This window comes from Synchiropus splendidus, chromosome 2 (assembly GCF_027744825.2).
Source record: "Synchiropus splendidus isolate RoL2022-P1 chromosome 2, RoL_Sspl_1.0, whole genome shotgun sequence".
NCBI classification, from domain to species: Eukaryota; Metazoa; Chordata; class Actinopteri; order Syngnathiformes; family Callionymidae; genus Synchiropus; species Synchiropus splendidus.
The window spans coordinates 20,783,269-20,809,766 of record NC_071335.1 but is presented as its reverse complement, the minus strand read 5'-3'; the positions used below and the strand labels follow the sequence as shown (position 1 = coordinate 20,809,766).

Sequence of the window (26,498 nt, the reverse complement as noted above, 5' to 3'; positions counted from 1 at the left end):
CATCAGAAATCTGGATTTTTTTTTTATCAAGTCTCAACCCTAGTATATATATAACACTCATAAGGTGCTTTCTTATTTTAGTTCAGTTTAGTTCATTTTAGTTCAAGTTATTCACCAGTCTCTTTTACATTCAAGGCTGAGGAGCTTTACAGTGTCTCCCATCTGTACCTTCATATGGACTTCCTTAAACACAGTAGGCACTCGACTATTTCATAAACAGGACGTCAGCATACATTCAGCAATGAATCAACATGCATGTTAATGCTAGGAGCGACAAACATGTTATACAACACACTTGAGGCGGCATAGTTATGGTAAATGAGTGACATGTCAACACGGTTTCCTTCACGACAGCATGCAAGACCCACTTACATAAGCTTGTACAGTGACTCAACCTGTGAGCCTTCTATACGATGGCGTGTATATATAATTCTATACCCAAAATAAATGATTCATTGTCCACTCTAAATCAATGCTCTTGAACAAAGCTGCCAGTCACTTTCTTCAGGATACAAGCAGCATTGTATCTACCACTAGTTTTGCCTTTAAAGTGGCAGACTTGAACAATCCTTGAACAAGACCTCACCTTTCGCTACCCTGCTTATTTGGCTCCTGTCTTGTTCTTTACTTCATAGCCTGTGATCCGATGAAAAAAATCCTCTGTGCTACAACACAGATCCATTGTTTTTGTAAGTGTGAGTGTGTCAACCTCCTGTCTCCATTGTGATTACGGTCATTCCATCAAAGCCGGGAGAGGGTGTCTGCAAGACATTTGCTGCTCTGTCTGCTTCACACTTCCTTTGTTTGTGTGTGCTGGTCCAAGACAGTGCTCCCCTCCCCAACCCCACCACCACCTTTCTCTATCTTCTGCCTGTCTATAATCGCTGTCTGATTGGGCTGGTCCTGAAGGATGAACTATTTATAGAGATTCCTGTTGTGAAAATACCCCCTCCTCTGTCTCGCTGTCTCTTTTACTCTCTTGCAAACACATCACAGTTAAACTGATTGTCTGAAACAGTAAAGCAACTGACTCTTTATTCCATTATCCCATGAACATTTTCCAGAATTGTGATTTTATTGTACATTATTATTTATTATCAGCCTCATGTCCTTTACTTAAGCACTTGAAATCGCACCGAGCAAAACCTTTGCATCCAATTCAACCCTTTAAGTTTGGGATTCCTTTTCCTCTTTGTGAAACAGCCATTACTGAGTCCATACAGAAACGGCAATCCTAACTGCAATCCTAAAATCGCACACGTCAAGAAATGACAAACTTTTGCAATGGAGTTGTAATTGCTAGTGCCTCATTTTCATTTGATGAGACATATAGAGTTGTAATATCCATTGGGTTTTTGTGTATAAAAGCATGCAATGACCCTTATAATATATCTAGATAGCTTTGTTCCCTTCTTTCTTGCATTCGACATGTCTTAACTGAGGTTGTGCCTATAAAAGATGCGTGACTCAAGACCCTGGGCCCAAATCCGGCCCAGCAAGTCAGTTTTTTGTGGCCGGCAAGAGTCTGAATACTTGGCTGTAAATTCAAAACAGCACTAATTTACGGTACAAAACACTAGGTCACCTCCAGGACGTGATGCTGTCCAGACCTAGGAAGATTTGGAGATTTGAAGATCAGGATTTGTCGTTAGAATGGCGACTTGGCGCAAGCAGATAAGCAACGTGAGCAACTGCTCTGGAAAAAACAGAGATGGAAGGTAATTTGAGGAAAGAAGGAAGAGTGAGTGTTTGTGCTTCTTGTCAGTTGCAAACCATAGGTATGCTTAATGCGAAAATTACAGCCTCTTTCACCTATTTCCTGTAGTACATTTTGTTTGGCCTGTAACTTGGACGGTTTCGACACCCCTGCACCAAGACGACTGTGGTCGTGCCGGTCTGAGCTGCGTTGAGCTTTTGTTCCTATAGTTTCTTCCCTTTTGTTCACATTTGTTAACACTGCCTCAGGTGCTTGTGTATCAATTGTGACATGTCCATCCGCTGACCCTCACCTGGCCCTCCTGTTTGTGGTTAGAAGCGGTCTTCAGGACACCCCAAGGCATGTCCGCTGTGCTATAGGGGCCTCTTATCTGTTTGCATCACGCTATTTATTGTTTGCGTTGTCACACTCATGTCTGAATGTCTGTCTGCTCAAAGGTAGAACATCCATTCCGAATGATTTTCAAGCAGACTCGCTCTGACTGTCTGGTCCAGCCAGACCCACTGATCTGAGGGTCAAAGGGGACCCACTTACGTTTACAACTTACAACAGTAGCTTCAGCCTGGAGCCATGAATTAAGGAGGCTTGCGAAGTCAATTACAATACTATCTAAAATTTCTGCTGTTGTTTGTTGTTCTGACACCTGAGCTGAGACCTTGGGTGGTAATGTGGAACGTCCTGGAAGATGAGTCATCCTTGCTATGAATTTGAAAAAAAACATCTTCACGATTTACCATAAAAGTAACAGTGTTTGTTCAGGATTTAGGAAGGATTAAGTCGCTTTAACTTGACAGTGAATCCCCAGCACTGTAGAGTAGCGCCGACGCTTCTCCTGATATCGTCTTCTTTGTCCAAAAGCCATGATGATACTGGCTTGTATTTGATCTCTGACTATTAAAACATGATGCGCCTCACAGAATTACTCATGATGAAGACAGCAGACACCCAACAGTCATCCTGTCTGAGCTCAAACTTTACCGCACTTATTGTCGAATTATAATTACCGCAAAGGCATATCAGAGCTTAAATCCTGGTGTGTGGTCATGGAAGCGTCTCAGGTGGTGGGCGGTGGGGCTATCAGATGCTCTCCTGTTTGATACGGCACATGAAAGTCAGACACCAGAAAATAAGGCTTCAAAGACAACAAACAGCAAAGCATCATGAGATCTCGGAAACCTTGTGATTTTGTATTAGTGACGACTGACTGGATGCTTCACTTGTGACTGTCGGCCTGGGGCACCAGTCTGGGTCCGGTCGCCAAGATATTCTGAATCATCCTTTTCCACTGTTACCGACAGCACTTTCTGTAAAATGTCAGGTCACGATTTCCCTCGCCACGTGGAAAACTAACCGTATTATGAGCCCTTGTGCAGAGTGTTGCTATGACAACAGAGGAAATGAATATGAGTAAGGATTATAATTTTTTTTTACATTTTTCAAATCTAATTTATCGGAAGTAGAGTCATTAACAGATCAAGAATCAGACATTTCTTGTCATAAGGCATCACGCTTGTGGCGTGAGACCATCAAAACCACGTGGCCATATCTGTCCTGAGATAAGTTACCTGGCGTCAGTCATGTGTCGGCTACGTGCGCAAGCACAGACACGGGAAAGACCATTAACATGCTGGCTGCTATTCATCTTGCAGCCTAATCCCGTGTCACAAAAGAAACGCCCCAGTTGTCTGCGGGAAATTCTAATGATATGCAAAAGTGGCCACCGACCCCAAGCCGTCTCAATTACTCCTTAATGGGCCTTTTGGAGGAGGCAGACTTTTCGCTTTCTATCCCAAAACTTTGATAGTCATCATCGCAAACACAGGAGTGTGTTGCGTGTAACGATGCGTAAAGGCGCACATTTAAAGAACATGTATTAACTGAGACAAGTTTAGAATGTTGTGGTCCTTGCTGCAGTGACCTGCTGAGGTCGGAGAGAGTCTCCGGCTTCTTATCAGGTGGGAGCAGCAGGGTGGAGGTGGAGCCACGACTCCAGTTATCCATTCCTAAAGCTTGAATCATACTGCGACCCATTCACATTCCTGCTCGGAGCCGCGTCACGCAGGGAGCGACGGAGGATCTTAAAGCCCAGGAGTTTATTGCAGTTGTATCTAGTATTGATCGACCATCATGGATTTACATGCGCACGCGAGAACTGAAGGACTTCTTCGTCCAGTTGTGTAGTTTGAAACTGACTGGAATTATCATGCTGGCGTCGCGTCGGACGTGACCTGGACAGGCGCTCCCCGACCGAACGCTCTTTGGTTTTATGTCGAGGCTGGATGAGAGATATTTTATAGAAAATGATTCTAACACGTAAGTGGCTGCTTTCATTTGTTGCTTTGTGAATATTTCTACAGTCATAATTTGGATTTTCTAGTTAATGAGTTTTGGAGTTATTCTTTTACGCACACTTCTGTCTGACAAGGGACGTTCCGCATTATTACCTGGGACGTGAGCTGGTTCATCTTAACGCGTGTTTATTGTTCCTTATTGTAAGATTGAAGATGGCCAGTGCCGTTTCCTGTCCATCTCAGAACTTGCCGGATAAATCAGCCGTTAACTGCTTAAAGGATGTCCTTGTATACGTTCCCATTTCAGTTATGTTGGCTGGCTCAGGCTGATATGGCTTTTCCCCTGAACTGTCCGTGCCAATACTTGGCTTCTTATCAGCCACCCTGAGTCTGGAACAGATATGTGCACTGTTGGGTTCAGTGAAGCCCAAACAACTGATTTAAAACATGGAAAATATGTTTTTAATTTATGTTACATGCGGTGTGTGTTTTTTTTCCTGTTTAAACCTGGAGAACTAGATTTCTGTGTCTGTTGCTTTTTTTGTGAAGAAATATATTTCAATCGAAACCATGGATTCCTGCTGTGGAGGTCAACGCAACCAAGAAATAAATCATTACAGCATTAGAAAGCTATCAAATTGTAACTTTACTGGCTCATCATATACAGAGGGAAGAGTGGGGCCATTTGGGTTGTAAATACCAACTTTTGAGACCCATTTGATTACATTATCAACTTCAGACAACTCTGTCAAGGACACCTAATATTTTCACTAAAAAGGTTCGACACCTGTGGAGTTGACTGAATGTGGACTTTCAGTAGGGGGCATTAATAAATAGTCACAACACCCCAGAGTAGAGAAATCGTCGCACAAATGCGAGTAAATGCATGAATAATTTTGACGGTTTTTCACCCTTTAAGAACTTGTCGACCAGTGTTAAGTTTCCTTTGAATCTATTGGGATTGATTTTAGTGTCTCTTTTTATATTTCATCGTGGGGAGACAGGAAGTGAATTGGGGCTCTGAAGAGTCACACATGTTCTCATTATTTTGTTTCTGTGGTTTTGGGTGTCAGTGTGGCCCGGGTCACAAGTAGATGTATTGGGTCCTGACATGCAGGCTGTCATCTGGTTTTAGAAAACGGCTTTTTGGATCTCTCAGGTCACCTGATCCGAAGAGAGGGCCCCTGTGAGCATTAATCCATCATCTGTAACCCTGTGGTCCTTTGGGGTTCACTGGGAGATGATCCATCTGGACCAGCTGTGTGTTGGCATGCCGGGGTGTCTGTGCCTGCGTGCCGATGCCAGCTGGTGGGCGATAACTCGAGCAGCGCGTGGTCTTGAGCTCGTTATTCCCTCATCTGTAGCTTTGTCAGTAGCATAGTTTGAGAGTGTCCAGATGGGGATATTCTTGGCGCTATCTCAACAACAGCTAGATTTTCTCAGCAGCTGTTTCAGCGGTCGAATTGCATGACATGATACCCATTGAGGAACAAAATATTTTCACACCACAAATACATTTTTAAGGATTGTGGGTAATTATTTTTATATTCATGTTTTTATTGATGTACTGTGTCTTGTGGAGGTTAACTGCCTGCAGAATGTGGTGGCCATTTCCTTACAGTATATCACAGTCATCTTTAAACACCCGACACATTTAACAGGAATGAAGAAAGTAGAGGTATGAAAGATTCAAAACTGAATTGAATTCAAATTAAGTTGTAGTAAAATTACATCTCCAGACACAACTTTGCTTTGATCTGTGAATATGATTCGACTAGTTTATGATTTTATTGTCTGACTGTTACAACCTTATGAGTTAATAAGTAGCCAACAACATCCGCTTGAGGATCAATAAAGGAATTCAATTACCTGTAGTCGTTTTTATTAATGGTGTTTTATTTTATTCCTTTACATGTTGAGTTTTAGGGGTTCATTCCACAAAACTGTCTTTCATTGCCAGAGAAATCGGGGTTTGTTTTAGACTCAGGGGTGGTGAAGAATGGTGTTTCTTTCATTTTCAAAAAGCAAATCTCATGACAATGTTTTCGCTGCTCCTGCCTGAATGCACATGAGCCACAAAGTCTAGCCAGATTTATCATAGCGCCAATCACAACCCCTACTTTGCAGCTTCTTCAGAGAGACCCTCGAGGGTTGATAAGAACCTTCTGCATTTACAGTTCACACTCCAAACCCCAGGAGTGATTAGCCAATTCCAGATAAGCCACCTTGACTCACAACAGTGGTCAAGATTATTTTGCGAATGCCTTCTTCAAAGTGACAACTGTATTCGAACCCTTCACTTCAAGTTTAACATGGATGTTGCTTGGCCTTTGAGGTAGGCGCAGCATCCTTTGTTTGTGAGCTTCTGAACAAACTCCCAGTGGAGCAGAGCATTCAGAGTCAGCCAAGCCAGACCTTGTAGCCTCCTGTGATGGAGGGAAACTTTGGCCAGCAATTGTGAGAATTTCCTGCCACAGGAAAGGAAGGAAAGAGGAGAAGGGGTGAGCAGAGGCAAGCGCAGTGGTTGAAATAAGCTCAGAAGGGGGCCAGAGCGGAGATGGTCAAATACATAGGCAATAGAGCGGACTGCAACAGTCTCTTTTCTTGTGATGGCATAAAAAGAGTTCTCATACAGACTAGATCAATGTCTCCACCCATCTATCCCATTACATCATACCCCTACATCCAGTACTGTAATAAAACCAGGCAAATGGTGGGTCCATGTTCTCGAAGGCGTGTACCTTTTGTTGATGTCAATGGTCCCTTATGTGGCTTCTGGCCGGTCTACGGGGTCAAACCACCAGAAGGCTGACAAAGGGCCGTCAACTGCTGCGTATTTTGGACGAGCTAAATCCAGCCACGCTTGTTTTCATTCCACATAAACAGTTGCTGTCGTGACAAAAAATGAAAACGATTCTGTTTGGTAATTATGAGGTCAGCTGTAGAATAAATAGCAGCTGCAATTTTAGTGTAGCCCGAGGTGGATGGATTTATCTGTAACAGAATATAAGAGGTCTTATTAGTTATGTAGCCTGTTGTCCTATTTAATGTGTAATGCCACTGACCATTAAGGATTTGTTGATCTTATTTTCCATCTCCAGAGCCATTGTTTGCCCTGTGTCTATGTATTATTCAGACAGGAACCAGCGATGGCAGGGTCCTACTGAGGGCTGGTTTGTGGCCACAGCAGCGGTGAACTGCTCTCTTCCTGTGAAGGAAGCAGGAAAAGGAACTGAGGTAGTTCCCTGGCGAGGGCAGAAGAAGTGCGTTGAAGGAGTAAATCGAAATTCTTATTATAAACAAATGTTCAAGAGGAGCCATGTTCATAGTCACGTCGCACTTGATGTTGCTTCTTTTTGTTCTGATGGGCTAGATGGGTCGGGACAAGCTGAAGAGGGGACAGATTAGGAGGTTGCGCTGTATAGATGGAGGAAAATAGGTGTTTGACCAGATTAGTGAAAAGGATGTACACTGATGTTGGATTAGAAAAGCTGGGTCTTTTTGTACTTACCAACCCTGTGCAGAAACATTGAAATGCTCTTTTGTTATATTCTTTGTGGACCGTATATTCTGCAGCCGAACAAAGGTGGAGAAAAATGTGATTAGAGACACATTGTGTTGCAGGAGAGAATATCCCTCAGTTTGATGCATCAGTGTGGAGAACACTTGTGTCGTTTTACGTCACACTGTAAAGACGGGTTGACGCACACACAGTGGAAAAGCTGTGTGTCGCTGAAAAGCTTGTGCCCAAAAGAACTCATTGGATCCCAAAGTCCTTCTGGAAAGGGGGGGGGGTATAGTGGAAAGCTAACTGTGTTTGCGTGTCTCATTTGCATCTCAATAGCTCTACTGTCTTTTGAGTTGTTTGTCTTTAAACATGAGGCTAGTCTTTGCAAACACACGCTGACTTGCATGTCGGCACACACACTAGCAAAGATACACAAGCTAATTCAATAGTCTTCGATGTTAAAAAAAAAACAGTGGAGTTTACTACCTTCAGGTGTCTCAATGGTACAAAATACTAGCCATACCACACTATTTGTGTTCGATTGACAACTTAAATTGCAGTCATACAAGTCTGTTAATGTGTCGCTTGACACTCTGGTACAATCTGGTGTTGTAGTAGTTGTATTGCCCCTGCAGTGGTAAAAGGGGAGACCCTGTGTCAGTCAAGTCACACCTTGTTGTTAGTGGGTTTGTCTGCCGTCTAGGCTTGTTGTCGGTATGTAAATGCTTACATATGGTTGAGAGGCTGGAGACTCTGAGCTGCAGCTCAGACAGCTTTTATTGGAGCTTTTGAAAATAGTCCTCTTGTTGAGTTCATGTTCCTTGTGCAGCCTCATCTGGACCTGGAAGTTTCTAACTTCATGTGTACATGTACTTGCTGTAACAAAAAGCACCTTTATAGTGTCTCGGTGATGTGTCTCTTCAAATGCCGGGCTGTTTGGTATGGCAGTGAAGTCGGGGTGTGGGTACCCATTTGCCGAGTGTCATCTAAAGGGCTTTCACGGATGATTGAGAGATGTCTTTGACGCCACCCGTCTCCAGCAGTGTTGATTAGCAGAGTCTGTGAACAAAAACAAAATTATGGATTCAGATGTAGAAAGTTATGTGTCGAAAGAACATGTGTAAATAGGCTTTATTGAATTATGTAATGCTGCTCTGTAATCACTTTTCGGATTAGCGTGTTATGTTCACACGTTTGCGTGTGAGGCTTTTGTGCTTGAGACAATAAGGGCTAGTGATTTCATACAAGTTGATTAAAAAGAATATGAAGCAAATGACAGGTTAAAATGGTCGAAATGTTTGTTATGGTGTGTTTTTGTAATCTGTGTTTGTGTTTCACGCTGACCAATATGCTTCTTTTTTCTTTGTCACATTCAGAGATTGAAGCCAAAGAAGCATGCACCTGGCTGCGAGCCGCTGGGTTCCCACAGTACGCACAGCTTTATGAAGGTAAGAATATTGAATGAATTGATTTTTAGAAAGAAATCATGTTTTTGTCCGTTATTATTCCTTCAGGTGCAAAAGGTTTGCCTTTAGTATCTTTAGTAGCTCTTCAAATGCAGTCGATGTTTAGACTCAAACCACTTTAAAGGCCCATTTTTAAATCGCAGTTTTAACATTTTTTTTAATTATTGTCATTCATTGTCAATTTTATGGCATAAAATAAGCAACATCATAAAGATGTTTGCTTTGTTTTCCTTGGTCTCATGTTGTCAGTCATTCAACGCGGCACTGGCAGAAGTTAGGTTCCTTTGCCCAGGTCTGGTTCCAATTTTGTCCTAAATGATATGAATGACAATTTGATTATGATTGTGTATAAGCTTAGCATTATTTTTAACCATGTGAGCTACTGACATGTCCTCCGGGCTTATATAGCCACCTCCTGATGACAGCAGCTCTCTCGTGTCGGCAGCTCATTTCTCCATCCCACTTAACCATGAACGGTTTCCGACTAGAATGGAACAGCTCTTTGTGTTGGTGTACAGGTGATGAAATAGTTTTCAAATATGAGCAGCGCGCAACACAAAACTACCGCCTTGTCACTCTGTGCTCGTAATTTCGGAGTTAGTCAAACACATGACATGTTGTCTTTTGCTAGAATCAGTGCTACTATCTGTATGACCTGTGCTGTCAAGACTATTGCACCACTTAAGATAAGCAAACTGATAGGACTCTGAGTACAGAGAGCCGGCGGTGTTGGCAGTCCCTATGCAGCATTCTCTTTTCATCAGGGCCCTAAGGGTTTAAGAAAGGATTTTGGGGCTGGGTATACCAATAAATAGCTTGCACGTAAAACAGCTCTTGTCTGTATTCCGGAAGCTTTATGTTTAACACGCTGTCTTATGAGGCCGTCTTTAATGATATGATGTTGAGATCACGGAAACCAATAATTATCAGGTGTGCTAGAGGAAATAAAGTAGCAGGGGTAGAGTACCTATTGTCATTCTTCAATCAATCCCCAGTTCTCTCCCTCTGTGCTCCACATCCCCCCTGCCTGCCTGCTCTGAAAGGTGCAGCTGTGTTTGTTTGGTCGGCTAAGACGCCACTTCCTCTTTCGGCTTTTCATCAAACCTGTGTGGGGGAGAGGAGCGCTTTGGCGGGCGTTTGAGTGGGTGTTTTTTGGGCTGTATCTTCGACAGATCAGCTCAGCGCAGGGAAGATGGCTTCAAGTAATCTGATCCTGTCTTTCAGATGCCCAGTTTCCCATTGACATCTCCTCCGTTACCAGAGACCATGACTTCCTCAACCGAGATGCTATTGAGGCGCTCTGCAGGTGAGATTAAAAGCTTCATTACTCCAAGAAGTTCTCTTGACTCCTTCTTTGATGTGATGTGCTATCTCTGGTGTTCGCTGATATGAAACTATGTGGGCAGACCTTCAAAATAAAATAGGAATGCCATGGAGGGTTGGTGATGAAAAGAAAGAATGATGTGATAAGCATTTCCCTGTATACGTGCCCACGCCGTCTGAGTGTGTGATGGTACACGTGATACCGTTAGCACTTGGTATTATGCAATTTCCTTGACTTGTTACGACACAAATTGTAGTGTTTGGACCCTTCAGTCAGTTAGGGTTAAGGTTATTTTTGGTTGTGTTTGGAACACAGGTTACTGAGCAAGTTTTCTTGACCAAAGAAAAGTCCGGTTTAATTTCCTGGAATGTTTGACGAGTTTGGTGCTCAGGTGTTCAACGCAGGTTCAGAGTTGTGTGAGAATATCTGAAAATATATTTAATCCACTTTTTATTTTTAAAAGAAAGTGAGAAAAATGCTTCTATTGGAAAGAATAATCAATCAAGTCAATAAAATCAATAAAGTCAAGTCTAAGTCTAATACCGCAAAATCATGTTGCAGAACACAAAAAAGCAAGACGCGAACACAAAATACCACGACAGTTTTGTGGTCGTCATTTTTGTTTGTTTTACTTGACACAAATTTACACTTTTGATCTTAACAATATGACTTTACAAACAACAGTTTGGTGAATATCAAGTAATTGAATAGGAAAAAGTTGAAGCGCTGTCTTCTGAATGAAGTTTCTGTGTGAAAAAAATTGAGAAAAAAATGTTCCCCCCCCAAATTTTTTTTAACATATCACTGTTTCTACTCTTAGCAGGCCATCACCCCTGACAATTCCGATGTTTACTTCCCTTTACATCTCCATTGTTACATGATCTTATCCAGACGGGGGCTGCCTTTCTTGCCCCCCCCTCGTCCCCTTGCCTAAGTCCAGGTGGCTCGGGGATAAGCTTTCTCCAAGTCCCCTCCTAAAGTTCTCATCTTGACTTCAGCCGACTTCATTATTGTCTTTTCTTCCCCCCACGTTCCTCCCGCTCATTTGCCCAGTGCTCATGTGTGGATTATCCTTCAGCAGCTCATTAGCCACATCCCTTCCTCTCTATCTCTTCCCCTGGACTCTTAATGTTTCATCCTTTATTTGACCCAAACGTCAGGATAGCGACTGACGGACTGTAGCCGTAATGGAGTTTTTCGACCTCGCTCTAAACATTAACTTTCTTTTCTTTTGCAGGAGACTCAACACCCTCAACAAGTGCGCTTTAATGAGACTTGAGATTTCCCCTCAAAGAAAACGAGTGAGTACGACTGCCTCCTTCCAGGTGCTTTCTGTCACTGGGAAACATTTGTAACTTGGAGCGGTATACTGCAGTTTGTATAAAGATTCAATAACTTGCAAGAATTATAAGGATATGAAAACATAAGTCACATTTAAAGCAGTACGACTTGGCGCACAACCATATGCTACACAGTCATGAGGTTCACACATCTTCAAGTCAACCATTCGTTTATCCCTGGCCACAGGGGAAAGCTGTGTTTTCTCTTATCTTGTTTAATGAGAAGGCACCTGTCGGGTTTGTTTCTAAATTAAGAGTTGTAGCGTCCCCTAAGGGAAAGGAGGGTACCTTTAATGTCTAAATCAGGGGGTTGCCTACGCCGGGACCTCCCCAAGGCGGGGCCTTCTTCTTTAATATTTCCTCTTACCATTTATTCAACCAAAAACGAATTCAAAAATAATTGAGGAGCTAAATTCCTTGGATTTGAATCATCAATCCTCACAGAACAGGTTTCATTGAGTAAACTCAGATTTTTGTTTTCATTGGAAGAATTTCCAGCTATTTCAGTCTCTCAACTTTGGTCACTTTGGACTAAGAATGATGTCCTTTAAGTGTAAACAGTCTTAAGAGTGTAAGGGCCCGAGGTGTTACAGGGCTACGTCCTTGTTCCATGTGTGGTGGTATTCATTGAGATGACCCCATCTGTGTCACCTTTCATTCCTGGAGTCAACAGAGAAGAGTCGAGCAGTCAAAAGGGTCATTTGCCATCTTTGTGGGATGACAACCCCCCTTTGGACAGCTTAGGAATGCATTGATCTCCTTATGTGTTCACATTCTCCCCGTCTTTAATCTCAGCCTTTCCTTCTCGTTAGTGCTTGTAGTGACGGCACCTTCACTTCTTTTTACCTGTGTGAAGAACATGACAAACAGAGATACGTGCTACAGAAATGCATTTGACCAATAAGTGGAGCCCAACTTCACATATTTCACATCACAATAAAGTAAACCAAAAATTGTTTCATTACATTGGAAGTTGGGGAAAAACATAAACTTTCCAACTTTCAAATTTTCCTCAGAGCCGACGCCCAAATGTGAGCCGGTAACATGACTCACGAGTTTTTCCCTCATGATCACTTTGGGTGTGCTAGTGTACAGACGGAGGGGATAAAAACTATAGGGGGGATTGACCCCAGTCTGTCTGGCAGCATTCTGAGCAACCAAGGACATAATGGAATTTCCTGACGTCCCTCCAGGGCTTGAGATAGATTAACCAAACTGGGGGAGGAACGTGTGTGTGTGCTATAAATATCTGCTATAGGTGGCAAATCACTCAGCTATGTAATTTGTATTTATTCTAGACTTACTGGGTGTCATTCATGACATTGAGCCCAAATTAAAAGAATGTTTTCAACACGTCAAATCGGCTATTGAGGAGCTTGGATCTAAGTGACTAAGTAATAACAACATGATGAACAGTTTCATTCATTCATTGAGTCACTTCACGCCTCTTCCTTTTTCAGAGCGAAGACTCAGATGAGGATGAGCCATGTGCCATAAGTGGTCGCTGGACCTTCCAAAGAGACAGCAAGCGCTGGTCCCGACTGGAGGAACTCGAGGTTTTCTCCTCACTCTACACAGATGCTGCACAACCTACATTCCCAAAGACCCAAATTACTCAAAAAAGCAAGCTCACCCTCTGCGAAGGAAACAGTTCAGAGAGCGTGTTGAGCGATCTCAGTGAACAGCCCGAAGTGGGCTCCATCCACAGCAGTGGGAGTGGGGGGAGGCTAGAGAAGAGTCGGAATACCAGCCTTCACTCGCCAAATGAAGCCGCATCAGTTGGTGCCACTCGCGCCAGTTCTGTTGCAAGCATGTGTTCGTCGTCGGGCACCGGCGGGTCGGGATGTGCCAATGAGGACTCGCTGTCCGACGGATTGCCTCCGTCTCCCTTGGAAACCCTCGGACACTTTAACTTTGATGTGAAAATGGGAATGGGAGGTGGAAGTCTGGACCGGAGCGGAGGTAGTGGCAAGAGCACTCGCTCTCGGGCCAAGAGCTTCTTAAAAAGGATGGAGAGCCTACGACTTCGCAGTGGCAGTTCATCTAAGAGAAAGAAGAAAGGGGGCGCCGGTAAGATTGAGATCAGCGGTCCGGTCATCAAAGAGGGACTGGATGAGGATAAGCTCCAGAGGCTCAACTGCGTGGACATCTCCAGCATAAATCTCAACCAGAATCTCAACAATTACCGGAATCCAACTCAGACAATGACTCTAAATCGCAATCGCTCTGTGTCATATTCGACTCAAACTAGCAACGGCAGTACGGGGAGTTCTGGGAGCAGCCAGTCTGAAGCCAGCAGTGGAAGCGCAGTGAGCACCCCGAGCCCAGTGACTCGCGCCCGCAGTCACAGCACGGCAGCCGGCTCATCTAAGAGGGGAGGAATGTATTTAGAAGGGTTTGACCCCTTCAGCATTGTTCAGCAAGCTTCAGAACCAACACCTCCTCCCAAGTCCGCCCCACCCGTGCCCTGTCGGGCCACCAACGGTATGACTGTGATGGAGCAGAATTGCAAGAACAATCACAGCGACAAAAGCAGACAAGTGGAGGAAGAAGACGACGGCATGATCTTCTTCTATTTACCGGAAGGTCACAAGCCGGGAACTTTCCCTAAAGCACTTCGGGACGGGAGTTCACGCAACAACAATGGGAATGATAATGGGAACTCAGTCATCCTCAGGGGGCGACAAAGCAGACGTCAACGTCACACCTCTTCTGGCTCCGTGGACAGCCGGCTGAGCTTTTATGATAACGTCCAGTACACTGGAAGGGAGGAAGATGTTGAGGAAGAGGAGGGGAACGAACGGAAACTCGATGAAGTGCTGCAACATGTCAGCGGCCTGCAGCACTTTGTTAACGCATGGTCCGAGGCTGTTGCTCGGGAAGAGGAGGAGGACGACGATGAGGAGGAAGGAGACTCAGACTCTGCCTTGGACTCTGCCTCCCCTTGCCCGTCCTCTCCCTTGCAGAACCAACTTGAGGAGACCGAGAACGGAAGTGATCAGGACAGCACCGGAAATCCTCTGGGTGAGGGAGAAGATGGGAATCGGGAGAGAAGAGATTCTGGTGTTGGAGCATCTCTAACAAGAACCAGCAGGTCAGTCCCTTACTCATTTTGACTTATAAGTGAGTGGTAAAGAGAGTGCCGGGGGAAGGTGTTGTTGGGGTGTTGATGGATAAAGAGACGCAAAGACAGGGGACACGCCAAGACTTCTCTGCTTATGTAATAGCACTGAATACTCTGGAATGCTGCTTGTTCTCCATGGCGACTGTTATTGTTCCTTAAGGAATCTACTGGTTCAAAGATTCAGAGGCATGTTTTCAGCAGCGTTGATTGATTGATGCACCAAACCACGTGATCCGAGCGCCTGATGTATAATCCTAAAGATGTGTGTTGCCATAATTTTAAGATTAAACACAGCCATCTGGCCACAGTCGAGACGTTCCTACTCTCCAACATCTTAACCGTGTCCTTTCTTGTTTCTTGTGTCCTTTCGTTCAGGCCGCAGAAGATGCGGTGGCCGAGCTTCCAGAACTCTCATCGGCCCAGTTCGGCCTCAGCCCAGCTTCAGATCAGCTGCCAGTCGGTGTTGCAGATGAATCTGCTGCAAAAGCTTTCCCTGCTTCAACTCACTGCCTTGCTGGAGAGACACACCCCAACCAACAAACACGGATTCAGCTGGTGAGTGGGATGAATGTGGTTCTCTCAAGTGAAAGGTGAAGTGGCGTCACACGATTTAACTTTGAAAAAATGTTTTGGTTAGAGATTTACCTCTTTGTTTGTTGCCTTCTGTTTTACTGCTGTGTTCAAGAGGTTTTGAAATTATGCTTTCTCATTGAAAGATGTTTTTTAAGAGAATAACTGGGAGATGAATGCCAGCAGAACTCGGCAAAAAGCTCGGAAGACTTTCAAGGCTGTTTATAGTTCACATATTGGGAGGCAACCCTCATACCTGAGAAAAGTTTAGTGTCTTGGATTTTTTTTTTATTATGCTTTAACTTATTGTAATTATGCTTCTTTTCCATGTGGCAGTGTTTATGTATTTTTTATGTATTTTAATAAAGAAAATAATTGCATTGAAATTCCTGTCAAGATAAAAAAAAAATTTAAGTTGCTTTCTGTAATAATCATGACAGTTCAAGCCCTGATCTGTTGTCTCACTGGGCTTGCGCTCTCTCTTTCCCTGCACTTGTCCCGCTGACCTCCGTCTGTAGTTTAGCTTGGTGAGGCCTGTCTGCGGAGCTTGAGTTTCACATTCTTTTCCCAGACAGGTAATTGTTGGGAACATTGTCTTGTTTTTCAAGGGGCAATCATGGTAGTTCACACACTTGGTGCTAGAAGAGCCAGAGGCTGGAGAGCTCGACCATTTACAACCAATATGAACTCAGATTAAGACGACTGCAGTCGTCCTATTACAGAAACGGACAACATTCTCATGACAGGCTGGGATTCAGTGAAATACAGAAGGACCTTGTTGAAGGCTGGAGGCCTACACATATTCAAAATTCCAGGCCTGGCTCATAATGTAGCTCTTTTTCCATTTTTACCAAAAAAAAGGGGGTTCGGAGAAGAACTCGTGAGTGTTCCAGAGGCAAGCGCTCACAAAGACGAACTTGTCTTGAGTCACGCACTGCTCTGCTAAACACGCTCTCACATGGAGAAGTTACACTGCCATCGTTTTGAACTGTCGAGTGTAACCTCTGAGATGATGACACTGGCTAGATGTTCCGAATTCATCAAGTCTTCAGCTGGAACCCGGAATTAGTCGCACATGCTTATAAGTAATTGACCCCCCTGCACTTTATATACCCCAAGGTTTGGGGTATATAAAGCTCCCCCTCCCTCACACACACACACACACACACACACACACACAGACCTACCTATCCTCTTGTCACCCTGCTTATCCACCCCTCTCGTAAACCTGGAGACAGAATTCTGCCGCCACTTGGTTTCCCTCATTGCCGGCACATAAAATAGGAAGAAACAGGAAACCTGTTTAAACTGACTTTGGGCTCTCAGATTTAAATGAAACCCCTCAGACGGGGTTCAACGCCACAGCTTGTTGCATAACTCTAAAGCGAAACCTTAATTGTCAAACCGACTTGTAACACTTGGGTTTTTGTTTGTCAATTGCAGGGCAGTTCCAAAGTTTATGAAGCGGATCAAGGTGCGCGACTACAAAGACAGGAATGTGTTCGGTGTGCCGCTACAAGTCATCGTTCAGCGCACCGGTCAGCCCCTCCCTCAAGGCATTCAGCAGGCTATGCGCTACTTAAGAAACCAATGCCTGGACCAGGTAAATGCATGACAGAAAAAGAGGAACTACTCAAATGACTGAGCAAATTTGTGTCCGTCAATCACTTAGCATCTGAAAATTCCTCTGCCAAGGAAGTATGGTTTCTTTAAGAGCCGTCACTTACGTAACAGTTGAGGATTAAGACATCTGCAGTCAATCAAATATTCATCCGTGACATTTTCTCACTGGGAGTTACATAAGCCGATTGGAAACGCACACTTAAGTACTGTCAGTCTTGTGCCGGAGCGGCCAAGCGTACGTGAGTTGAAATGTGCAGCTGTCACACCACCTGTCGTCGCACAAGAATCTGTGTGTGTTGGACCACGCATTAAAGCATTTTTTTCAAGTAAATTTGTTTTTGGGCTCCTGATCATTTTCTCATTTTTTCGCTTGAAACCTGAACTGTACCGCCATCTCTCTTCATGTGGTCGTTGTTCTAATATTTATTGTTTGTATGTTTCTCTTTATTCAGGTCGGTCTGTTTAGGAAATCGGGAGTTAAATCCCGAATCCAGGCCCTTCGCCAGATGAACGAGGCTAGCGGATCGGACGGGGGAGCTATCAGCTATGAGGGGCAGTCGGCCTACGACGTGGCTGACATGCTGAAGCAGTATTTCAGGGACTTACCAGAACCTCTGCTCACGAGCAAACTCTCCGAGACCTTCCTCCAGATATATCAATGTAAGACTTAAATTTTTCTGCAGCAGCACCATGGTATATGAAATCGTGAGTCCCTTAAATAAAGCAGACAAGACAAGCAGTGGAAATACCTGAGGAATGAGGGCATGGGTGTATACAGTAGGGGCCCAAACTGCTGGCGGCTGCACTCATCCTGCTTTGACTCACCGCGAACATGAACGTCCTGTCAAAGTCTGTTCTGTCATTTGTGTTTATGTTGGATGAAGAAACTCTGTCCTGCTCCTGATGTATGCCACATGACAGGACTATAGTTTAACTTATATAACAAGTCCATATGGTGTAACCCTGTTTGTGTTTTGAACAGACATGCCTAAAGAGCTGCGCCTACAAGCCGCTCGCGCCGCTGTTCTCCTGCTGCCCGACGAGAACCGCGAGGCGCTGCGGACGCTCCTCTGTCTCCTGAGCGACGTGACGGCCAGCGTGGCAGAGAATCAGATGACCCCGACCAATCTGGCCGTGTGCTTGGCTCCGTCTCTGTTTCATCTCAATACCCTGCGGCGCAAAGAGAGCTCCTCACCCAGGTGTGTGTCTGCGCCATCCGCGCGGTCAGTCCAGCCGCCGCTTATGTAACTTGTTGTCATAGCACATGTCTAAAAAACAGGAAGGGGTCACTCAGTACAAACAAAAGAGCAGGATATTGGAGATGGAGGACAGAAATAAAGCCATAAGGAAGACAAGTGGATTGTACAGAACATTTTGATGATTTATTTAACTGCATTACTCAGAAAATTAAGAGCTATATCTGCAACTAAAGCCCTGATTTTCTTCTTCTTTAAATCTCTTCTGCAGCAGAATGTGTATCAAGTTGGTGTCTGTAACTCTTCAGTTAGACCTAGATCAACAATGGCAAATCTTCTAATTCCATCAATACTAATCTCAAAAATATGTTCTGTTTTCTGTCATGTAATATCTTGGCGTTGAGGTTCATACGATAGTGTCACACTCAGAATGTATTGATCTGGCTAGCATAGCTGTCTAGCGAGAGATGATGTTGCTGACTTTTCTTCCTTTTCCTGTGTCAAAAGGGTGATGAACAGGAAGCCGACACTGGGGAAACCAGACCAGAGGGACTTGAACGAGAACCTGGCTGCGACTCACGGCCTGGCACACATGATCCAAGAGTGCAGGAAACTATTTCGGGTCAGTATCAGTTGGACTCACGATGTATTCACATGCCAATGACAGTGGCACCTTTTTTCTCCCTCTGTTTGTGGTTTAAACAACCCTTGTACACCTTATGCAACCTGCTAATGCGGATTATGCTGGGTTGAGAGTGGGAGCCATTCGTCACCTTATGTTGGCAAAAATGCTGTAGAAGTTTATGTCAAACTTTTATTTGAAAATATCAAAAGAGAAATAAAGTTTTTTGGTCGATTATGAAGTGAATTCAACGTCATTATTTTTCTAAATTATTTGTATTTTTAAGGCATTTACAGCTTGAATGGTTATAAAGTATGTTTCAGGAATGATTTTCAAAATCGGAGCATATTTATGAGATAATAGCTGAGATCATTATTCATTACAACATTTAAGACAAATATACATTCTCGAATCTGTGAGCACAAACTATACACCACATAGCAGAAAGTCTAAGTTAAAGCCGGTTGCGACAAACAAACACTTCATTACTGTGAATAATCTGCCGTCTGCATGAGAGCTAATTCAATTTAAAGGCCGTTGAGGCAAGATGGCGCTGTCCTGCTCATTATTCCAGCGTCTAATTCCATTATTGGATCGCTTCCTGTCAGCACAGCGACCAAACACAGTTAGGAGCAGACTCTATTAGATTTCAGTGAGCTTGTTAGACCTGACGACAAGAGATAAAGTAGGAATTAATTGACCTAAATGTGCTTTTCTTTTAGACAAACAGGAATTTGTCGAATGATCTCGGATGCTAATTTGGCTGGAATTGAATTAAGACTGAAGTGTAGTTCATTTCATTTGAGTTGTTTTCATACGGTGGTTCATCAGTCAAACCACATTTGGGGTTTTGTTTGCTACGAAACAGTTCTGGTTTCACTGTAATAGACATGCTGCTCATGAAGTTAAAAGCTCCTGAAAATTGATTTGAGCGTTTTCACATTAGAGTGTCGAACAAATCATTCGTTTCCACCCGTGCAAATGAAAGTATGTCTTTTGTTGCCTCACCCGTCACTGAAAAGAGGTCCGTAAACACAAGAGATTCACACACTGTTTTGGAACTCCTCAGATCCCAGAGGAAATGAATCGCTGCAGGAACTCGTATGTGGAACAGGCTCTGCTGCCGCGGCCTCTGGAGGAACTTGGCGGTGAAGAGGCCGGACAGCAGGGGTACCGGGCGTTTCTCCGAGACAGCATGGACGCGCTGCTGAAGGAGGCGAAGGACAAGTTCAGGGGTTACGACAGCTTCTCCACCCCTGAGCAAGTCGAGCTGTCCTGTCGAAAGGTAACTAGTCGCTTCATGAATGAAGTGGGCAAGTGAACCAGTGTCTCCTGTCTTCACCTCCCTTTGCCTCCTCCTTCTGCTCCTTAAATATCGAATGGAAAAGCAGCAGTTAGGGTTTCCTGTGTAGGAACACATCCGTGTGAAACTGGCTTGGCCTTTGACTTCACATTCCCTTTCCAGCCCTGGACTATGTCCCACGATGACATCAGTTTGTCAAACTAGCGCACACACACACATGCGCTGTGCAACAACTCCTCATTTCCTGTCTCTTACATGCAATCTTTCCGACTGGTTTTCGGGTCACAAGTTCTAGAAGGGACAAGCAGCTGACTTCAGTGGAGGCTTCTGAAACAGGAGAGACTCTTGTGATCATGAGTTATGTAACTCAACAAGTTGATCTGTAAATATGTGTGAAGACAACATTTGACATTCAGAGAAGGTTAGAAGTCAAGTATGTTCAGAAATTAAACAGAGACAAAGGGAAATAAGTCGAAATTATGAGTCGATTGTACGCTTCCCTGTCATGTCACTGCCAGAACCAATGAACATCTAGAAAGTAGTCAGAGAACACAGACATCCCCCAAGCTGCTCATTTCCGCCCATGTAGCTTTGTTTTTCACCCCAATATTATTGCCCAACGTTTATTTTATTCTATATGATTCAATACCCTTTTAGCATGTGAAATATTGTTGATAACAATGAGCTCAGTCAGAGCAGTAACATGAAACAGCATTGAACATTGAAGAAGAGTGCTCTCGGCTCATACTGCAACTCTCCACCGGGGGGGCGACAAAACCATTTTTGTATCTGCATGGGTTCTTATTACGTTGAAATCTGTTACTGGAATTGCTGAAAAAAGATGGTTTCCCTATTCTTTCCTCATCCACAAATTAACGGTTGAAATATATGTCCCTCCCCCAGGTGCATGACGGGTTTCCACTCAGGCTGTGGAAGGCAACGGTTGAAGTGCCTGCAGCTCCAGAGGAGGTCTTAACTCGGGTGCTACGAGAGCAGGGCCACTGGGACGAAGACCTGTGTGAGAGCCGGGTGGTGGAGACCCTGGACGAGAGGACAGAGGTGTACCAGTACGTCCGCAACACCATGGCTCCACACCCTTCCAGAGACCACCTGGTGCTCAGGTAAACACACGCGTCGGCAGCTCCGTCATCCACTGTCGCCCTCAACAGCGAACCTAATACAATGTTCCCTGACAGAACCTGGATCACAGACCTGCCGAAGGGGGCGTGCGCTCTGGTCTGCACCTCGGTGGATCATGATGCAGCCTCAGTCCTGGGGGTCCGCGTTAATGTCCTCACCTCACGCTACTTTATTGAACCCTGTGGAGGCAACAAGTCCAGACTGACACACATTTCCAGGATCGACTGCAGGTATTTTACCTTTTATGTTGCATCTGTTAAATAGCACACCACCATGTATCAGAACTGCCGGCTCAAACTCACATCCGGCCTGTAATATAGCAACACATGGCCAACCTCTGACTGTATAGACAGTAGTTATGGGTCAATGAAGTTCTCAATCTGTGTCCCTCTTTTCAAAGGCCTCCAGATGGCACTGTCTAAAATGTTTGAATTTGAACAGCCAATTCAACGAAACCTCAGATTACTTATAAACCCAGAGAGCCATCTAGTGGACCCTAAAAATTTGGACACTGTTTCATCAACCCTGCAGTACTGTTTCATGATACCTCATCTATTCATCAGTGTTAAATAGAACTCCATTTACATGGTGTTTTTTGTTCACGCCACACGTTTGATGCGACACTGTCCACGTGTCTTTCAGGGGTCGGTTCCCAGAGTGGTACAATAAATTATATGGACACTTGAGTGCTGCTGAGGTGGCGAGGATTCGTGACTCCTTCACTTCGCCGGTGGAAAAATAAGAAGACTCACTTGGACCTGAGCGTCTCCTTGGCTAAAAGTCATCTCTGGACTCTTTTGTTTTCATCGGCACCACAGTTTTCTGTTGTTTTTTTGTTCTGTGCTCTCGTGACGTCAGAGTTCAGGGGCCAAACCAATGGATGTTTATAGGATGAGCTTAAGAATCTACCAAACGGGTGCTACTGCTTCTGAGAAGCAAAAACGTGTGTGAGAGCAAGACGTGTGTGTATGTGTTGCAAATTCACTTCATAATCTTTGCACTGGCTTCCAGTTGTACATACACAATCAGCTGACTCGGTAATACTCGTCTGTGCGGCGGCTACTCTCGCTCACCGTTGGCACGAAGCACACTAGTTGATATTAGAGTGAAGAAGAATGGTTCAGTGCGGACTTGTGGAGTAAGGAGAGATGTTTTGGACAGATTAAGTGAGATGGGAATCGGTGGCTGGCTCACCAACCAGAAAGTGAATGACTTCAAAGGACAAGATGCGAACAAAGAAGCCACGCTACCATGCTAGCAAGCTAATCTCTCACTGGCGCTGCAGATGGATTTTCACGCAGAGGATGATGTGTGTAGACCTTTTGAAGTCCTGTAATGTTGCTGCTTCTGGAAAATGTGAAACGTAGCTTTAGGTGGGCGTCACACACCTGCGTTTCATTCCATTGTGATGGTTTGCTGCTAACAAAAATGGCCGCCCTCTTTGCTGTTTTCCTTTGATCTTGCCAAAATCAACGTAGAAATGCACAAGTTGACTAAGGAGTGTCGCAGTTCAATTTGCCAAGTGGATTCCAAATTTGATTCCAAAAAGTTAATGATGACATCACTTTAGTCATGTGACCAACGGCTACAACGGACCAAACTAAAAAAACAAGCTACTGCTACTTCTGGACTCATAATCCCGTACGTACATTGAAGAAGTAACAGTGCAACGCCCAAAGGTGTAACACTAACTCGTATCAGAGACACCCACAGGTCCTTTTATAAAGGTGGACATTTTACAGGTTTTACTGTAAAGACGAGAGCCGATTGAATGTTTGAAGGAAAAGGTTTCGTATCTCAGCGCTATCACAGTATTGCAAAAAACACTATGTAACACTCACATCCGCTCATATCCTCGACGTTGTAATGTGTCTCTACCAAACAGTAACGCATGACAGTTAATTTAAGTGTATTTATACCTCAGATATGTTTGTCGTGTGTCATAGTTATTTTATTGTAAATGTTACGCCTCGTGTTACAGAAACGAACAAATGTTTTATCTTTTCTATTAATATTATTTCTGTACAGGTTAATCAAAGTGCACTATTAAATGTATTATGATAATAATCTGATCCTGTCTAATCCTGTTTTGTCTCACTTGGCTTCAACTGTTTGTCCCGAGTGCTGCACAAGTGCGGTAGAAGACCTTTAGAATCTGGTCAGGTGGTAGTTAATATCACAGATTTTTTTTTTAGTTTTATTTCAATTTTTCTGTTCATTTTCTGACCCGTTTCTTGAGCTCCCAGTAGGGTGAAAAATAAAAAAAACTATGAAAAATGTAAAAGGCCCAAAACTGAAAATTTTATTTCAGTATAATCATAAATATATATCTGATCATATGGAGTCATTTTTCCCAAGGGCATAGAAAGCCATATATATATATATATATATATATATATATATATATATATATATATATATATGGTTTTAAGGTGTATAATATAAGGTTAGCCTTACTTCCTTGTGAGGCATAATGGAAACAGAATACTGAAATAATGACCAGAATTTCAAGTGAAGGCCCTTTCAAACGGAACAGTAAACATGTTACTCGCTTTGCTGATGTCACTGGCTCAGGTTCTTACATAAGCTTGATAAAGGCGCGAGACAATGGAGGGTCTGTTGTGCCACAGCTGGCCTTTCACAGACCCTGGCAGGGAGGAGAGGGTGGAGAGCCCAGGGGTTTACCAGAGCCACTGCTTGCTTCCAGTCACTTGACAAATTTAGAAGCAATAGGAAGTGGACTTAATACACTCAGTGCGTTACTCTTATCTAAACAGAGGAGTTGGCTATTTTGTTGCCCAGTCAGGGACTTTCCAGTAGTTGAACCGGCTTTTCTGAGAGGCTGTGAGCAGCTGAGAGCAAGGGAACATCACCTCCTTCACAGGGACCCCCCTCCCCCGCAGGGAGGTGCCCCATCAACAAGGGCCATCCAGGCGTTGAACAGGATGGGGTCCACCCACCTGATAAGTTGGGACAGTTTCCAGCAAGAGTTGAAGTCCTGAGATGTGCAGATTCATTGTTTAACTTATTTCACAGCACAAAGAGAGTGACTGGCTGGAGGTGTTCCGCAAGGCTTAGTGTCGGGACCAGAATAATTCTACTTTTCAGCGGAGATTAAATTCATCTTAAAGCAGCTTGAATCCGTTTTGTCTTTGATCGATAACCAAGTTGCATTTGCCCTCAAAGTGCTGAAATAGTGGGCCCGTTCAGAGGGAGTGAGTCCTGGGAAGCGACGACCTCAGTGAGACAATTCCGCCCCAGATAAAGCAGAGCAAGAGTCAGCACCCGGGCAACATTCCTGCTCCCAGATCAGGATGTTTCCCACATTGATAGCCCGACGCTGTGAGTTCCCTTCCACGCTCGCGATGAAGAGAAAGGACATCACTTTGATTATTTTGTTTCCGTGATGTTGTTCCCTGGCTGCCTGCGCCACTGAAACTGAGACGTTTCTGGCCCCAAAATAGTTGTTGTCCTAAGCTTATTACAGGTTTGTGCAACATGTGATGCCAGACCGGAACAAAGTGGACTCTGATTTGTGGAACTGTTGTGGCAACAGCAGTGGCATGTCATTATGATAAGAGTGTATTTGTGGCGTCAACAACAAGGAAGAGAACAGTAGCGGTGTGTTTTCACCGTAAACCCCAGTTTATCTGCCACATTCCGGGAGAAACACTGTTGTGTCATCCAGCCGTCTGCGTGGAAGCACAGGTACAACTGTTGGTGCTGCGAGGTCACAGGTTCAAGTCCTTCCTGTGGCAACTTGCTGGAGCAAACGTTTGCACGGAGCGTGTACATTCCCCCTGTTCCAAAACATCCAGTGAGCGAGTGGTCTGTCTGCATCTGCTGGTGACCTGTCCATGGGCTCCGTCACCTCCCGCCCTGTGTGGCATTTGTTGTTATGATTTAGTGCGTGTGACAGCGCGGTTACATCATGAGCACGTTGGAGAAGGAAAAAAAAACCAATTTGAATTTAGAATAAATCGTTTGATTGTGGATTGTTATTATTATTATTTTAATAAGGCTGTTGAAATGATTGGTTTTTGTGTTGACATGTGACGTGTTTGTTTCTCTTTCAGTCAAATCGACATTGAAATAATAACGTTTTTAGTTACTGCGATCCAGCGTCACTTGTGGTTTTTACACCAACAGTGCCCTCTGCTGGTTATTCTATTTTCCTACAGCACTACACTATACTGCAACCATTATACTATTATTAACAGCAGGTCAACAAAATCACTATTGCGTAAATGGAACATTTGACAAAGTGCAGCATGTCAGAGACCATTATCATAAATAAATAAATATATAACTAAATAAACAGATGAATGTCTGTTGTTGAGGTGTTTTTTTGTTGCAGAATCCATAACAAGCGTATATATACCAATAGTATATTGAAAACATTAATCGAAAATGTCAATATTGTTCCCTGTATTTTCAACGATCAGGTGTCTCAAGTGCAAGTCAAATTAGCAGTACTCGTCTTTGACCGCTGGGAGCAGTGTAACGCCGTCGTGTCCTTGGATCACCCCCATGTCACACTGCGTCACGTGACTGCATTGTACTAGACAGACAGAACCCATTGTTCTGAAACTGGCTCAGTGTAAATGTATAAATTCAGAATCATGCAGCCCACACATGAGGATTTGATGTAATATACGTTGCTTAAGTGGAAGGTGTGTGTGTGGACGGCTTTGTTTTCTCTGGCAACTTGCACTTTGTTGTGAAAGGACGAATAGCTGGGGTTGGTCAGATGGTTTCCCAGAATGTGTGATGATGAAATGGGGTTTCAGAGAAATTCGGTACATGGAGGCATCAAACTCAAACACACATGTGCTCAGAATGTAACAGAGGCCTGATCGTGCCTCCCATGTTGCTGCACTGTGGTTTACATACATCATCCAAAAACCTCTGAGAGGTCGACTTGTTACCGTGTTGAATTGAAAACACATTTTAGTCATGATATTTTATATAGTTTAGTTGCTGCAGAACATGTGATTGTTTCAACCGAACGTGTTTGTCAGGGTGAAACGATACTAGCGTCCCACGTTCATACGTGTCGAAACTGAAGCTCCCTACATCCAAGTGCATCACTGTCAGGGGTAGAAATGATACGCAACTGTTCTTCACTCTGCCCCTATTCAATCTCTGTATAATGCAAGAGGAAATGAAATGAATGAATGGATGAATGAGAAAAAAATGATATTATAGTCATAAAAAGTCATATATCCTTCAACACACTGTACGTGTCAGACGTCAGACAGCGCCATCTGGTGG

At 43.9% G+C, this 26,498-nt stretch overlaps 1 protein-coding gene across 4 annotated transcripts in view; it reads left to right on the top strand.

Annotated features, from left to right (window-relative positions):
• dlc1 (DLC1 Rho GTPase activating protein) overlaps positions 1-23,291 on the top strand; it is a 55,618-nt gene extending 32,327 nt beyond the window's left edge. For 3 of the 4 annotated variants that reach the window (XM_053855448.1, XM_053855447.1, XM_053855449.1), the window contains 13 exons: positions 8,893-8,964; positions 10,207-10,288; positions 11,544-11,607; positions 13,107-14,740; positions 15,146-15,325; positions 16,784-16,943; positions 17,416-17,623; positions 17,946-18,162; positions 18,667-18,781; positions 19,851-20,066; positions 20,988-21,205; positions 21,281-21,454; positions 21,867-23,291. In XM_053855448.1, coding sequence (XP_053711423.1) covers positions 8,893-8,964; positions 10,207-10,288; positions 11,544-11,607; positions 13,107-14,740; positions 15,146-15,325; positions 16,784-16,943; positions 17,416-17,623; positions 17,946-18,162; positions 18,667-18,781; positions 19,851-20,066; positions 20,988-21,205; positions 21,281-21,454; positions 21,867-21,966 — 3,440 coding nt within the window. In that variant the 3' untranslated portion in view covers positions 21,967-23,291. Of the gene's footprint in view, positions 1-3,750; positions 4,031-8,892; positions 8,965-10,206; positions 10,289-11,543; positions 11,608-13,106; positions 14,741-15,145; positions 15,326-16,783; positions 16,944-17,415; positions 17,624-17,945; positions 18,163-18,666; positions 18,782-19,850; positions 20,067-20,987; positions 21,206-21,280; positions 21,455-21,866 lie in introns of those variants that run through there. The other variant, XM_053855450.1, reaches the window with a different exon arrangement.
• The last annotated feature ends 3,207 nt before the right edge of the window (positions 23,292-26,498 follow it).